This window comes from Camelina sativa, chromosome 11 (genome assembly GCF_030686135.1).
Source record: "Camelina sativa cultivar CO46 ecotype springtype chromosome 11, ASM3068613v1".
Lineage (NCBI taxonomy): Eukaryota > Viridiplantae > Streptophyta > Magnoliopsida > Brassicales > Brassicaceae > Camelina > Camelina sativa.
The window spans coordinates 37,479,655-37,495,283 of NC_141890.1; the positions used below are offsets into that span (position 1 = coordinate 37,479,655).

Here is a 15,629-nt window from a genome sequence, read left to right on the forward strand (position 1 = left end):
GTCCGAACTTCTATTGTCGAGCATCACTCCCTCTCTTTCAGCTTCCCTCATGTCCACACTTAGTTCTGGTTCGATGACTTCTCGATAAGTATCAAGCAGCTCCTTGTAGAGCTCCGTTTCTTGATGCACGAATCCCTCCTTACCATCATTTGTCAGCGCTGTTTGTAAGAAATCTCCGATTGCAATCTCCTCAAATGCCTCCTCTCGCAGTTTTTCTAACTCCTCTATCTAGAAGGTTCGACCAGCTATTGTAGGTTTTTTCATAGTTTCAGATCGATCTTCCCATTTCTTACATCAATCATTGCCCCTGCGGTGGCTAAGAATGGTCGTCCTAAGATAAGCGGATTCCTTGCCCTTGATGCCACATCCATTTCCAAAACCACGAAGTCGGTTGGTACATCTACTCACCCTACCTTGACCGGCAATTCTTCCAAAACTCCGCTTGGCAACCTCGTAGTTTGATCTGCCAGAACCAGTTGAATGTCGGTAGGCTTGAATTTCTCGAATCCAAGAAGGTTGGCTACAATTAGTGGCATCAGGCTAACGGATGCCCCCAAATCGCAAAGGCATCTTCCGAACTTCAATGGTCCGGTCGAGCAAGGTAAGGTAAACGATCCCGGGTAACTCAGCTTCTTAGGTGCAGCAGTCCTCTGGATTATGGCACTGCACTCATGATTGAGTATGACCATCCCTTGTACTTGCTTGATCCGCTCCATCACTGCATCCTTCAGGAATTTCTGGTAAGGAGGTATCAGGGTGAAATCGTCCATTAGAGGCATGCGGAGTTCGAGTTCTTGCATCTGTTTCTCGAACAATGCCTTGTACTTCTCCAGAAGTTCCTTGCGAAATCGTCCAGGGAATGGCAATGGTGGCTTGTAGGGTGGAGGGATGAATTTTCTTTCTTTCTGTTTCTCTCCTCCCAGTTTGCCTGTAGGAGATGGAGTTACCGGAGTATCTACCCGATCATCTATTCGGGTAGTGTGGTCGGGTGCAGGGTCGGTTTGTTCTGGGGAGTGGCTTGGTGGTTCAGCAGAAGTGGCCGGTTCACAGAGATCTTCCCCATCTAAATAATTGCTGTCCTCAGTGATGTTCAGTGGTGCCGTTCGAGGTGGTAGTTGTCATCCAATCCGTAGGGCTATTGCGTGTGCAGACTCCGTAGGGCTTTTTGAGGTGGAAGCCGAGTTATCTGTGAGCACTTGAATTCGAGATCCCAAGTCATCAACCTTTTTATGTAGTTCTTTGAAGTTGGCGGATAGACGGCAGGCGAGATCATCGAATCTTGTATTAATGTGTATTGTGTCGGTCTTCTGATTGAATAGGACTGTGTGCATCAGTGATATCAAATCCACCAATGATGAACTAGATGGAAGCGTTGGGCTATGCATCGGGTTTCAGTAGGACAAGCCTGGATTCGGCTTGTAGTTGTTGTACCCTTTGTTGTAACCTCCTTGGTTGTTGATGTAGTTCACATCCTCTATTTGAACAGTCTCCCCATCTTGTTGTAAAAACTGCTCTTCTTCTGATATTGCATGAACATGCTGCTGCTGGTTGAGGAGCTTATCGAGCATGTCATTGAGGGCTTTCATGTCCCTCTTGTACTTGGCATCTTCCTCTCCTGTAGATCGCACAGTACGATCGTATTCCTCATTATAATGCCCATCAGATTGAGCCAAGTTCTCCACTAGGTCCCAACCTTCATTAACATCCTTGTTGAGGAAGTTACCATTGCTTGCGGTGTCCAGCAACATTTGTATCTTGGGGACCACTCCTCTGTAAAGTGTACTTAGCAATGAAGCATTGTTGAAGCCATGATGAGGACATCGGGTAGTGTATCCCTTGAAACGTTCCCAAGCTTCACTGAACATTTCATTGTTCTTCTGAACAAAGCTGGAAATGTCATTTCGCAGCCTTGCGGTTCTGGAGTTGAAGAAGAATTTGGCCAGAAACGCCTTCTTGCACGCTTCCCGGGTGGTGATGGACTTCTTGTGTAGTGATTTCTCCTAGATGTGTGCTTTGTCGCCCAAAGAGAATGGGAAAATCCTGAGTTTGAAGCCATCCTCATTAACTCCATTTATCTTTGTGAGGCTACAGAGCCTATCAAATTCATCCAGATTATCCAATGGGTCCTCCATTGGCAATCCATGAAACTTGTTGCTTTGTATCATCTGGATGAGACTACTCTTGATCTGGACAGCAGGTGGCACAATGCAATTCCTTCGAGTGTGAGTAGATGGAGCATCCCCTGCTCCTATGTAGGTCCTTGCTTGAGGAGCTGGTGGACCGTTTTGATCGTTCATTGTCTCCTCAATTGTGGGTGGTTGCGGTTGTGGAACTTGTTGTTGACGAAGTAACCTTGGTATGTCGATGTTTTCGATGAATGGACTCAAGTTGTGGCTACCTTCGGATCGTGTTTGCATGCACAAGTAGGTGATCGAGGGTGTACACGAGGGTCAACTTGATCCAGGTGATCGAGTGACGGGTCGGGTGGGTACTCGGGTTGTACCTGAAATGCAAAACGAACAAAAACAAAAGCAAACAAGTCAGATTCCAAACCAATGTAGATAAGAGAACTTGATCTAGCAAGTGCTGAAATCCTAAACGTAGCAAAATTAAATTCAACCGAATGGCAACGACGCCAAATTTATAACAGGTTTTTCATCCAAGGTATCAATTCCCTATGCAGTTGTAATACAAAGGGTTATCAATCCAAATGGTTGTTTATGCTAGTAGGAAGGATGCGATCAGAACAATGCAAGTCAAGCCAAGCAATAATGGGGTTTTGTCTAACAATCCTAAAATAATAAAAGAAAAGAATATAAACAAGGAACCACACGACCTAAGCACTCGATGCAAGCATTCGAGTACAAGATCGGGTGGGTTGATCGAGTAAGCAAAGAAGGTATGAACAACTCGAGGGGTTACTCGAAGCAGGTGATCGTGTACCTGTTTGGGTAAGGAATCCAGTGATGAAAAGAAATGCAAGCAATTAAAATACGAAAGCTTCTAAGGATGGGGTAATCGAATCCTAAGTATTCCTAACCAGTACAGATGTCTTACATGCCTCAAGCAAATATTTCCTAGACAATGAATCTCTAAAATCTTGTTAAAATACTCTCGTGATAGAAACAATCAACCTTGATCACTACCCTACCCAACTCTTGTTGGAGAAACATGACCAAGCAGGCATTAAGATCCGATTCATTATTGTCAGTAAACCCCTTACTCATCTAATCTCTTAGGCTAAGTGAGTAAACCTCTAGCATTGGTTGATTCAAGCATCTCATCTACACCTCTCGGTGGTAAAACACCTTAGATCTAATCTCACCCTCTCGGTTTGTTGACAGCATTAAGAACACCAATCTATAAGGAAATCTATTAAACATATACAATCAACTAAGACATCCTAACCGATCAAGAACACAAAATCATCTACCCATCCCTAGAAACTTTACTACACTACTCGGAAATCATAGCAGGAAACAACAAAGCAAATATAAACGAAAATTGCATTATATTAAACGATAAAGTAGAGGGATAAGAGTACAAGATAGAAATCTAAAGAAATGATAAAAAGTTATGAAATAAAATCTAAAACAAAAGTCAAAAGTGTTTGAGTCGCTCAGTTCTCTCACAGAAGCTCTCGCTCTCTGGTTTGAGGGTTTGCGGCGTGCTCATTTGCGAGGAAGGAGAGAAGGGGTTTATATATGGAACCCCCTTTGACCTAGCTTCCCAGACTTGCCCGAGGGTCTACTCGATGGGGTACACGAGGATGAGGTCGAGTTAGTCCTCGGGTAGATCTTCGGGTTGGTCTTCATGCTCTTGGATCCTCCTTGATCGTGTTGGGGTTCAGACTCGTTCTTCCAGTTCGATGGCTCCTTCGGGTACATCTTCGGGTTTGTCCTTGTTTTTCCCCATTTTAGGCTCTTAAGCACCTGTTTTCATCCAAAATATGCAAATGCCAAAATGCAACACCCTAAATGGCCTAAAAGTGAATTCCTATAGTTAATGACCTAAAACTGCTAAGTTAAGGGTATGAATAATGCAAAATATGGACAAAAAAGATGCTAAAAACATGTAAATTAGAGAGTTATCACATTCCTTCTTGCTTGAGAGTAAGCCACCTGAAAATACTACTTGAAATCTACCTCCAAACGTCTTACCCGTAAAACCAATTGAGCTTGATTCACTTTCCATTTGCAAGAATTCGCCAAACACTTTAATGAATGTGAAAGAGATGCTCTTTGGAATTGTAAGTCTTTACTTTTAGGTGGAGGATGAACTAGATCGATGCATGGTGATAAGCATAGAAAAATATTTGTAAGTATGATTGATTTATCTTAGCACCTTTAAACTATCTTTAAGGACTATAGCTTGAATTCTTCGCTTGGTACTATGAGGTTATGAGTCCCCATTTTCAAACCTCATCCTCTTACTTTCTTGTTATAGGACTAGCAAGAGATAAGTTTGGGGCTATTGATAACTCCCTATTTTACACTTTCTTTGGCATCTTTTTATTCATGTTTTGCATTGTATATAGCTTAACCTTTGGATTTTTAGGTCCTTAACCTTAGGATTTTGCATTTAAGTTAGTTAGGGTGATGCATTGTTGCATTTGTGCATTTTGGATGAAAACAGGTGCTTTGGAGTCTAAAAAGAGCAAGAATTAGGTGAAAGCCGAGCGTGTACCCGATGATGTGATCGTACAGGAAGAACAGCCTGAGCCTAAACATGATCAAACACAACCGAGCACAAGAAGAACTACCTGAAGTCCAACCCGAGGAAGTTCCCGACCATAGCCTCGTGTAGACCTTTGGACGGAGCTGGACAGCTAGGTCAAAGGGTTTCCATATATAAACCCTTTCCTATTTTCTCAACCACGCAGCCACAGACAGAGAGGAACGAGAGAGCGAGAGCTACTGAGAGAGGGAGAGAACCAATTCTTATACTTTTCAAGATTTATTAGGATTTGATATACTCCTTTTTATCTACTCTTTCATAGTGATTCTGTATTACATTTTTTTGTCTCTTTTCAACATTTTATTCTATGCAATTCTCATTTGTTTATGCTTTCATGTCAATTAGGATGAGATCTGAGTAGTGAACCAAGGTTTCTAGGGATGGGTTAGGCTAGTAAGTGTTCTAGATCGATTAAGATGCCTTAGATTGATTATTCTTATTAAAAATTACCTTCTGGATTAGTGTTCTTAATGTTAGTTTCAGGTCGAGAGGTTGAGACTAGATCTAGGGTGTTTCCACATCGAGAGATGCTTGTTGTAATGCTTGAACCAACTAATATCAGAGATCTAGTCACTTAGCCTAAGAGATTAGATGAGTAAGGAACTCATTGATAATAGTGAATCGGATTGTACTGTCTGCTTAATCATGTTTCTCCAACGAGATTTGGGTAAGGAAGTGGTTAGGGTTGATTGTTTCTGTCACGAGAGTGGATTAGAAAGTTTTAGGGATTCACTGTCTAGGAAATAGATTGCTTGAGGCATGTAAGGCATTCTAGATCGATTAGGGATACTTATGAACCAATTACCCCATCCCTAGGAGCTTTTTTATTTGATTGATTAAGCTTTTATCTTTAACTCGACCCTTTACCCGAACCGGTACTCGATCACCAGCTTCATCTAGACCCTTGAGTTGTTCATCATTATTTTCTTAGTTTTTCTGTTACTTGATCACCTACTCGATCCGGTACTCGATTGCTTGCATCGTGTATCTAGGTCGAGTATTTCTTATTACCATTCACACTAGGTTATTATTCAAAACCCCACTTATCACTTTGCTTGACTTGCATTGTTCTGATTGCATCATATGTGCTAGCATAACAACCATTTGGATTGATAACCCTTTGTACTACAACTGCATAGGGAATTGATACCCTGGGTAAAAACCCTATTATCAGGGTTTCAGAAGTTGTTGAAGAACTCTTGGGATGGGCATATCAACATGCAAGAGGACTCTAAAGCACTGGAAATGTGGAATATAGAAGTTTTTGGAGATGTTCAGAAGAGAAAGGAGAAACTAATGCGTGATATTAAGCTGGTGCAAGACCAGTTAAAGATCAGCCACACGGACGCCCTGTTGCAGCAAGAAGCGGTTCTCCTTGGTGATTTTGATTTGCTGTTAGAACAGGAGGAATCTATATAGTTTAAAAAATCCAGAGAGAAATGGATGGTTCATGGTGACAGAAATAAAAGTCTTTTTCATACATCAACCATCATTAGGAGAAGAAGGAATAGGATTGTGATGTTAAAGAATGATGATGGTGCTTGGATTGCTGATGCAAAGGAGTTGGAGAACCCGTCAGTAGAGTATCATAAAAGGCTATATTCTCTACAGGACGTAGATAAGGTGGTGGAGAGGCTGTCATCGGAGAGTTTTATGTGCATGTCACATGAAGATCAAATTTTTTTGAGTATGACTCTTGCAGCATCAGAAGTAGAACAAGCCATGCGTAGTATGGGATAGTTTAAGGCTCCTGGCCCCGATGGATATCAATCATTATTCTTTCAGAAGAATTGGGATGTGATAGGAGAATCAGTGATTTGGTTTGTTCTGGAGTTTTCCAAACAGGAGAGATACCACTATAAAGAAATGATGTAGTGGTAGTACTCATCCCAAAGGTTGGGAAGCCGGAGAAGATTACGCAGTTTCAGCCCATCAGCCTCTGCAATGTGTTGTTTAAGATTATTACGAAGGTGATGGTGGGACGTCTTAAAGGGGTAATGATGAGAGTGATAGGCCCTGCACAAACGATTTTTATCCCAAGACACTTAAGCTCGGATGATATCATAGAGGTGCAAGAAGCTGTGCATTCAATGCAAAGGAAAAAGGGCAAAAAAGTTTGGATGCTTCTCAAGCTTGATTTGGAGAAGGCCTAAGATCGTGTTCGGTAGGATTTTCTAGAATATACCCATAAAGTAGTGGGGATGTCTGAGGTTTGGGTGCGTTGAATCATGCAGTGTGTGGCAGCAGGTCATCTATGAGTTTTTTTATGGAATGGTGAGAGGACAGATGAGTTTAAACCTTTGAGAGGATTGCGTCAAGGAGATCCTCTGTCCCCGTACTTATTTCTCTTGTGTATGGAGCGGATTTGTCAGTTGATTGATAGATATATGTTAGATAAGAAGTGGAAACCGATTAAGCTGTCAGTGTTAGGCCCGAGGTTGTCCAATATATGTTTTGCTGATGACCTAATCCTCTTTGCAGAGGCGTCAGTGGCTCAGATTCGAGTAATACGAAGTGTGTTGGACAAGTCACGAGGGATGTTGTTCTAGTACCACGGATTGCTCCAGGAGCTACTACAAGGAGCAAGACTACAAGCCAGAACCTCCGGATCAAGTGCAACCTTTTCACCGAATAGTTCCTCCAAGTTCATGATCCATCTGGCCATGACCCACGACGGGATGATCCGTCCTGGCTGTCTGAGGTTGTCCGAACAGTCTTCACCATTACCCAAGGGTGAAGACACTAAGACGTTATGAGGCGTAGTACTCTTTTTCCTTACTTGGGTTTGTTCCAATGGGTTTACCGAGAAGGTTTTAACGAGGCTATGAGCTATAACGCATTGCCCGCCCAAGGGACGTGGCAATCCTATCCTTCCTTACCTCCTTTTCTTTGAACTATTTTGTTTCTGCTTTTACTTTATGGCCAAGTGTATGGTCTAGCGCCTGGCCACGTTTCCTAGGGTTAAGTGTTCCCTTGTGTAGACTTGTCTATTTAAGGGCCTAAAACCCTCATTGTAAAAGGTAGCCTACATTGAAATAAGTTGTTCTTAAAATTTCTTTGTTTTCATACTTGAAACGAAAACCCTCGTCTTTCATATGCTCTATTGACTCACGATGAAGTTCCACATCAGAATATGGGGTACTTTTTCAAGTGTCTATGGAGCGTTGTAGCCCCTCTCCCCCTAAGGGTTTTCCTTTGGTTAGTGGTTCACCAGGTTATTATGATAAACATGGAGAGAAAGCACAGTCACTTAAGTGATTCGGATATTTGCTCAGTTTGCATGGGAGGACTGGAGAGTATTCTGCATGTTCAATGTGACTTTCCTGCGATTGCTGGTTTATGGGGTAGAATTGTGCCGCCAAGTACGCGTCACACTTTCTTTGCTCAGTCGTTATTTGAATGGATCCACGGAAATCTTAATGACAAGATAATAATGGCCAAGGGAGCTTGGTCTATTATGTTTACGATGGCCTTAAGGTGGGGTTGGAAATGGCGTTGTGGTAATGTGTTTGGTGATACTAAACTATGTAGAGATAGAGTTCATTTTATTAAGGATCTTGTTGTGGAAGTGACTTCGGCTAACCTAAGAAGGATAGAGCATTAACCGCAGTTATCATGAGTACTACAGGACATTGGTTGGATAGCACCGACTCATGGTTGGTTGCATCTAAGGGGAACCTGGGTCTAGCAGCGGCAGAGGGTGTCATATGGGATAGTGTTGGTGGATGGTGTGGGGGGGGTTTGTTGTGAATATTGGGCGGTGCTCGGTGTGGGGTGTTTATTATGGTATATATACGGCTTGGGGAAGAGGCATCACGAGGTTGGAGTTGGAGATTGACTCGGAGATGGTGGTTGGTTTCTTGTACCACGACTTTCTTGCGAGGGACTGTATAGTCCGTATTACTTCTGTGTATAGGGAAACTAACCGTCATTGAGGGGTTAGCTAACTATGCGTTTTCACTACCTTTAGATTTTCATGATTGAGGGGTTAGCTAACTATGCGTTTTCACTACCTTTAGATTTTCATGCTTTTTCTTCGCTCCTTGCTACTTTTGCTTCAGTCTTAAAAGACGATGCGGATGGGTCTACCCTTGTCCTTCACAAAAAAAAAATTCAATCTTTGATACATAACATCGTAGTGTAGCATTATTTTTAATTCTTCATTAGCGAACAAACAAAATTGCTTATAAAGTAATCATGGTTTTGCATACTAAAATAAAAGGAAAAATATTTTATCAAAAAAAAAAAAGAGGAAAAATACTCAATAGGAAAATAAAAATAAAAAGTATTATATAAGAAAATAACTAAGTAAGATATAATCTCTCATTTATTGTCAAAAAAAAAATAGTTGACCAACCTTAACTTTTGGTAGTATTGTTACAGTGTTACCAACCCAAATGATATTTTTCTTTTAATTTTACATATTTTTGGTCAATAAAACATGAAATCAACAAACCTCACACCACTTTTAGATATGAAATAAATAACTTTAAATGTTTTTGACTAGAAATTTTTATTATTAATTATTTTTCTCTGGTAATAGTCATACCCTAATGATTGTGTTTAAATTTTACTATATAATCCTATCAATTTAAATTTAATTTTTGTAAGAAATAAATAAAATATATTCACTAATATTGATAATTACATAACTCACTTAACACATGAATAGAAAACTAAAAATAAGTTTTCCAAACATGGAAATAATATTAATTTTCTTAGCTAAAATTATCATTAAATTTGATATCTGATTTTTTTTAAAGTTTTTCTAAAGTTGATATTTTAAATGTTTATGTAAATGCCACTATTCATACACCCACACTCCCTCTACTCTCTATATATACGTGGTCTTTATAAGCTTTATTCCGTATTCTCTATCTATCATACGAAGCCAACATGGAATTCCAATGTTTTCCATGCGGGCAAATCTTTCTAACCCATCGAGAACTCTTCTCGCACCTCAAATCATTTCATGCTAGTGAAATGGATGTTGCCTTCACCCTATCAAACAGACAACATTCCATGTCATTTCTCTGTACCAATCCCAACTTAAACTCTGAGTTTTACGAAGCTACTACCTTTCAAAATAGTTATTATAATTATTTTACTAGTCAAACAATAAGGTTCCAAAATGCATTTTACCATATGGTTGTTGCGATTGAAACGCTAGATCTCCAGGTGGTGCCCATGACCAATAACAGTAGTACCAATTTTATTAATGGACGTCTCGTGCAACCTCAGCCTCAGCCTCAGCCCCATCTTCAGCCAAAGACAGCAGAGGATGAGATGTCACCAAAAGATGAAGTTTGCATTTTGCCGCTCATTGATCAGTTGGAGCGGGTGTGGCCGGGTACTATATACATGAATGGAGACGAAGAAGATTCTATGGATCTTGATTTAAAGCTTTGAAAAAAAAAATTATCTTTCTTGCTCATGATAATGAATAAAAATATTATAAGAGAATGGTATTTCAGATCTATTATTTCTTATAGATCTTCTTTTTGAATCGGTTTTATCTAATTTATGTAATGTTCATCTTTTAAATTAATATATTGTGGTGTTTTCTGATGTTCAAAATAAATGTATCATTTCACAATGATTATGTTTCTAAACGTTATGCGTATGAAATATTATGTGTATTTGTTATGAAAATTTTCCATAATATTATATAATAAGAGTTTCTTTGGTGTGGAATCCCCTTGGCTCAATTGTAATGGGTTTAAGGCTTTTACATAATATTCTATAATAAAAGGTTTTTTTGCTGGTGATGAAAAATTTACCAAAGGTTCAATAGTACCGCAGACAAAGCTGTTCATCATGATCGCGTATGTTGCGGGTAGTCTATTATCATAACAGGATTATCTTTATAGATTTCAGAAGTTTTCTTTCAGTATTTGGGTTCTTACTTCTCTGGCTTTAATTCATTGGTATCTTTCAGTATTTAATTTTAAAGGATTAGGATTAGATTTGTTAGTGTTTATCCGATTTAGATTCGATCTTATCTTTAACGGTATTATTAAGGGTAGATATTTTATCCCTGGTTGGTTTACCTGAACCAAACGATTAACCAAAAACCCCAAAGTTTTATAACCAAACTTCTTCTTCTTCATCTTCTTCTTCTTCTTCTTCTTCTTCTTCAACAATACATGTACTTGATTTTCTCGTTTGGCTAGGGTGAACAGATGAAAATGACTACTTGGGCAGGGAAAAGGGTTATTTCCGACCTGTACAATGTCAAAAGTGCCAATTTATATCTGTACAAATTCTTGGTGTCAATTTCTACCTATACTCGTATAAAATTCAAATTTCATATCCAATTATAAAAAATATAAGTCTTTGTTATAACCATAAAATTTCCCCAATATTTTGAATAACTCTGTGGGATCAGTTGGTTAAGTCTTTGTTAAAAACGTTAATAGACCAGGGATCGATTCTTGGTAGTTACCTTTTAAAAAAACAAAACTATAGCATCAAAACGACGTCCTACGTAGATTTTTTAATAAGGAAATTATGTCGGTTTGGTTTATAAAGGAATGATTAGAGTGTAGTTTTTACAATTAAACAAAATTATATGTCAGTTTGGGTTTACAAAATAGTGATTAGAGTTTAGATTTTACAATTAAACGAAATTATATGTCGGTTTGGGTTTACAAAATAGTGATTAGGGTTTAGATTTTATAATTAAACGTAATTATATGTCGGTTTGGGTTTAAAAAAAGTGGTTAAGTTTTAGGGTTTAGATTTTATAATGAAACGAAATTATATGTCGGTTTGGATTTACAAAAGAGTGGTTAGGGTTTAGGGTTTAGATTATATAATTAAACGAAATTATATGTCGATTTAGGTTTACAAAAGAGTGATTAGGGTTTAGGGTTTAGATTTTACAATCAAAGAAATTTATATGTCGGTTTGGGTTTATAAAATAGTGGTTAGAGTTTAGATTTTACAATTAAAAAAAATTATATGTCGGTTTGGGTTATAAAAGAGTGGTTAGGGTTTAGATTTTACAATTACACAAAATTGTATTTCAATTTGGGTTTATAAAAGAGTAATTAGGGTTTAAATTACATAATTAAACAAAATTATATGTCGGTTTAAGTTCATAAAAATGTAATTTGGATTTAGATGTTACAATATACAGATTTTGTTTCTTTAATTAATAATTTGTTTCCTTAATTAAGAGGGGTGAATAAGAGAGATTCACCTCTAGGGGTGAACCCCAGAATTGTCCAGCATGTAATGTGTTAGTTATAACCTAGAATAAAATTCTTATTCTTCTTGTCAATCAAAGTTGAAAGTTATTCATTTTTTGTTTTTTATGGTGGATTTCAGAGTTTTATCTATAAAATTTGTCGATTGCAAATTTTAATTTCATCCAATTTTAGCGTTTGGTTAACCTAAGATTTTCTGACTGCATCATTTTAAAAATTATTCTAACAACTTTTTGGAAAAATATGGCGCATAGACATGAAATTTTGTAAATTGCATGAAATTTATGATGCATAATGCAATGCATCCTAAATAAAACTTGACAAAATTCTAGAAGATATGAGACAAAACATGAAATTTAAAACTCCTGTTCTTGTTTTCAATTTTTTTTTTGAATTTTTGTTTTGTTTTTAATAAGCATTGAAATATGTTGAGACAAATGAAAGATGAAAAAATTGAAGACATGAATTGAAAAAAGAAAAAGTTAATTCATAACATATATATATATATATATATATATATATATATATCTTCCCATCTGTTTCCAGGTTTAGTGTTTAGTGTTTTTTTTTGTAAGTTCAAGTTTCATCTATATAACATTTTCCTTGTCCATTATAGTGATCGATTATTCTGTAGGAAATTATGGGGAAAGAATGGAAGAACCTTTGTGATCCGCCTAAACGTATCGTGAAGAGAAAATTAAAAAGCCGTTTCGATTTGCTCACGAGGTGAGTTCCAATTTTTTATATAAAAAAAACAGTATTTCGCTTCCCTCCAAGCTTTTGAACTAGTTTTTGAAGGTTTATATATTATGATCTATCGAGAGATAAAGAACTCCATAGTCCATATGTCTCTTTGATTGCACTGACGTTTGACAAACTTCAACTCTCGATCGTTCTTTCTTTCCAAGAAACCAAATGTATATAGGTTGAGCTCCATCTGATCTAAATCTAAACTTTTGATTTACATGACTCTGCCTGCTACGGTTCCAGATATCTGGAGTGTTTTTTAGGGTATTCGGATCCGTAATTTTAGTAATATATATATGTGCCACAAAACATTAGAATAACGTCACTACAACGCTGAGGGGAAGGGGAGGACGAGATGGCAGCAGCGGTGGTCGCTTTGGTGGAGGGTGAAGACGATTAGGTGGAGGAGAGTACGATTGGTGCCTTCATGTCTTCTGATCCATATTCAACTTATAACCTTATAAAATCGGGAAACAAAAGCTGTGAAATACGAACATAACAGTTCAAATCTATCTCTAGAGACTGGCACATTGCATTTCTTTTTAATACACGAATCGATCAATTTGATAAGTCCTGATACTTATAAAAAAGAATGAAAAAGATCAGAGATGAAGCAAGGCAATGGTTTTGTTCATACAAGATAGATTAAGTTTTTGGCTCCTTTGGTTTCTCGAAACATGTCTCCAAGAGGCTTCTTCCGTTAAGGTATCGCAGACAGTGAAGAAACCTAATACCTGCCCAAAGATCTTGAACATCTCAACTCCCATTAGTATGTTCTTGTCTGAGGCATATGTGGCGTTCCAATCCATTGGTGCGTCCGGGTGTACTGAAACTTCGGTCCACGTGAGGTACACAAGATCCAACTCCCACAGCTTTCTCACTGCTTTGTTTCTCCTCCCAATCTGTCCATCTCCTTCATCGCACCATGAAACAGAGAGCATGAACAACCGTTGGTTGCAGGAGACGAGTTTAGGATAGAACTCATGAACCCGAGGAGGGATTGGGGATGTTTGGATCGCAATCCAGAAGCCTCTCTCTATGTCATACCCTGATAGCTTATCATTGTCGGAATACGCATAAAAGATTCCATTGCATATGATCCCACAACATACAACCCCGAAGCCTATCGGGAGTCTCTGGATTTCTGACCATGTGTTTGTTGCTGAGTCGTATATTTCACCTGAATCCAGTGGCTCATCAAACAATCCTGTGCCTCCGATGGATATGAGCACAAATCTCTTGGAGCTGTTTTGGTTTAGCCGATCAAGCTTTTGTCTTGCTAATCTGAGGGATTTAGTTCCGTTTTGATCAGCTGAGTTTCGGTGCTGTCGTCTTACAGATAACCTGTGAGGGTCTTCATAAACGTCTGATTCCCCACCAACTCTTGACAGGTGAAACCGTCTATCTTGGCGATTCTGTTGCGTCTGTATGGTCGAGAACTCTGAAGTAACTTCAGAGGCACCAACTATGGGAAGTGATCTAGCATGTCTCATAGATGCAATTTTACGCCATGATTTGGTTGAAGGACTGAATACCAAGATCCCTCTGTGGGACTTGAAAGAGTTTCTGTCCATAGAACGACCTCCAATTATATAAATCTCCTCATGGATGCTCGTCACTGAGTACATATACCGCCCTTTAAGTAGCTCAGAGTCAATCTTATGCCATTTGTCTTGAGAAACATCATACCCATGAATTTCACCAGAGGAGCACCCATCTTTATGAGCAGCAAACAGAAACAACCATGGGGTCTGAAAGGAACCTTCACGTCTCATCTGGAGGAACCGCTGGGTGGTGGCCATGGATCGCCATTTCTTGCAAACGAGATGCGCATTCATTAGGCTTGTCAAAGGAAGCCTCATCAAGCACATTTCCAGAATATCGTCAGGAAGGAATATGTTCTTGCGGTTGTCCTGGGCCGAGTCCAGTAGATATCTTCTATTATTCTTCTTCCAGAACCTCTCTTTCACCCCATAAGAAAAACAATCTAACCTAGTTTCTTCAGTTCCACAACTGGTCATCAATCCCTTACCTTCCTCACTAGCACTGGACCATCTCTTATTGCAAGGATCCTCAAAATCCTCACCAGTATCAGCAACTCTGCAACCAACACTGATGCTTAGACAATTCACACCTCCCCTTGCATCCACTTCATCTTCCACCACCACCTCAGATTTATGAACCTTTTTCTTTAACTTCTGGCTAACACTTTTCACGAGCCGCTTTGACACAGTTAAAACCTCAAGATCCTGCCGGATGGACTCCTCTCCCAATGGTTTCCCAGAAATCATCATGCGTCATCTAGCAAACACATCCACCACCATACCAAAGGAGACCATCTATATTTTTCCTCAGTATCTGTAATCCAAAAGCAACCTGCGAAGATCACACTGACTAACCATGTAAAATAAGCAAAGCATTCGTTCATATCAGATCATCCACATTTGTAGCGAGATTTCACCGAATTCTCCAACACAACTACTCGATTAGAGATTAAACATGCAAAAGCAAACCCTAAAATCCAAATTCAGCTCTTGAGAATCAATCAGACTACAAGACGCTTCCCAGAAAGTAAATTATACAGATTTGAGCAAGAACTGAAGAAAGATTTCACTTACATTGAGCTATAAACTCAGGAAATTGGAAGCGAGATTCATCAATGTAGAGAGTTATATTCCCCAGATCCAGAGAGCATCTTCTTCCCCGAGAAGGTCACCGAAGAAGAGGAAATAATTGAGACTCGAAAGACCTAAGATTGACGCATCGATTTCTCTACCTTTCCCTTTTCGTTTTATTTTTAAAAACAAATCATGCTGCTTAGTGGAAGCTCTACTTAAAAAAAAAAAAAAAAAAATTTACAAGCAGACTGAATTATTGTTTTTTATTTTAAAGGAAAAGAAAAAGAGGATTGACCAACAAAAATAATAAAATGTA

General features: G+C 38.8%; 1 protein-coding gene and 1 non-coding gene across 4 annotated transcripts; one reads left to right on the top strand and one right to left on the bottom strand.

Moving 5' to 3' along the window:
- Window positions 1-1,803: 1,803 nt before the first annotated feature.
- Window positions 1,804-1,910, top strand: LOC147934944 (small nucleolar RNA R71). The gene has a single exon (XR_015573279.1). It is a non-coding gene; the product is annotated as a small nucleolar RNA R71 (small nucleolar RNA).
- Window positions 1,911-13,205: 11,295 nt separating this feature from the next.
- On the bottom strand, window positions 13,206-15,583 carry LOC104725234 (F-box/kelch-repeat protein At5g42350). 3 transcript variants are annotated; one of them, XM_087474383.1, is made up of 2 exons: window positions 15,314-15,583; window positions 13,206-15,071 (listed from the first exon to the last, which is right to left on the bottom strand). In XM_087474383.1, exon 2 carries the CDS (start codon window positions 14,987-14,989, stop codon window positions 13,298-13,300), a length of 1,692 nt encoding a protein of 563 aa, XP_087330509.1. In that variant the 5' UTR covers window positions 14,990-15,071; window positions 15,314-15,583; the 3' UTR covers window positions 13,206-13,297. The 3 variants fall into 3 exon arrangements, with proteins under 3 accessions (XP_087330509.1, XP_087330510.1, XP_087330511.1); XM_087474384.1 differs by having other exon boundaries at window positions 13,206-15,085; window positions 15,314-15,554; XM_087474385.1 differs by having other exon boundaries at window positions 13,206-15,089; window positions 15,314-15,500.
- Between the last annotated feature and the right edge of the window lie 46 nt (window positions 15,584-15,629).

Bases quoted from the DNA above. Each gene is read 5' to 3' on its own strand.
- LOC104725234 (XM_087474383.1), bottom strand. From the start codon at position 14,989: ATGATGATTTCTGGGAAACCATTGGGAGAGGAGTCCATCCGGCAGGAT.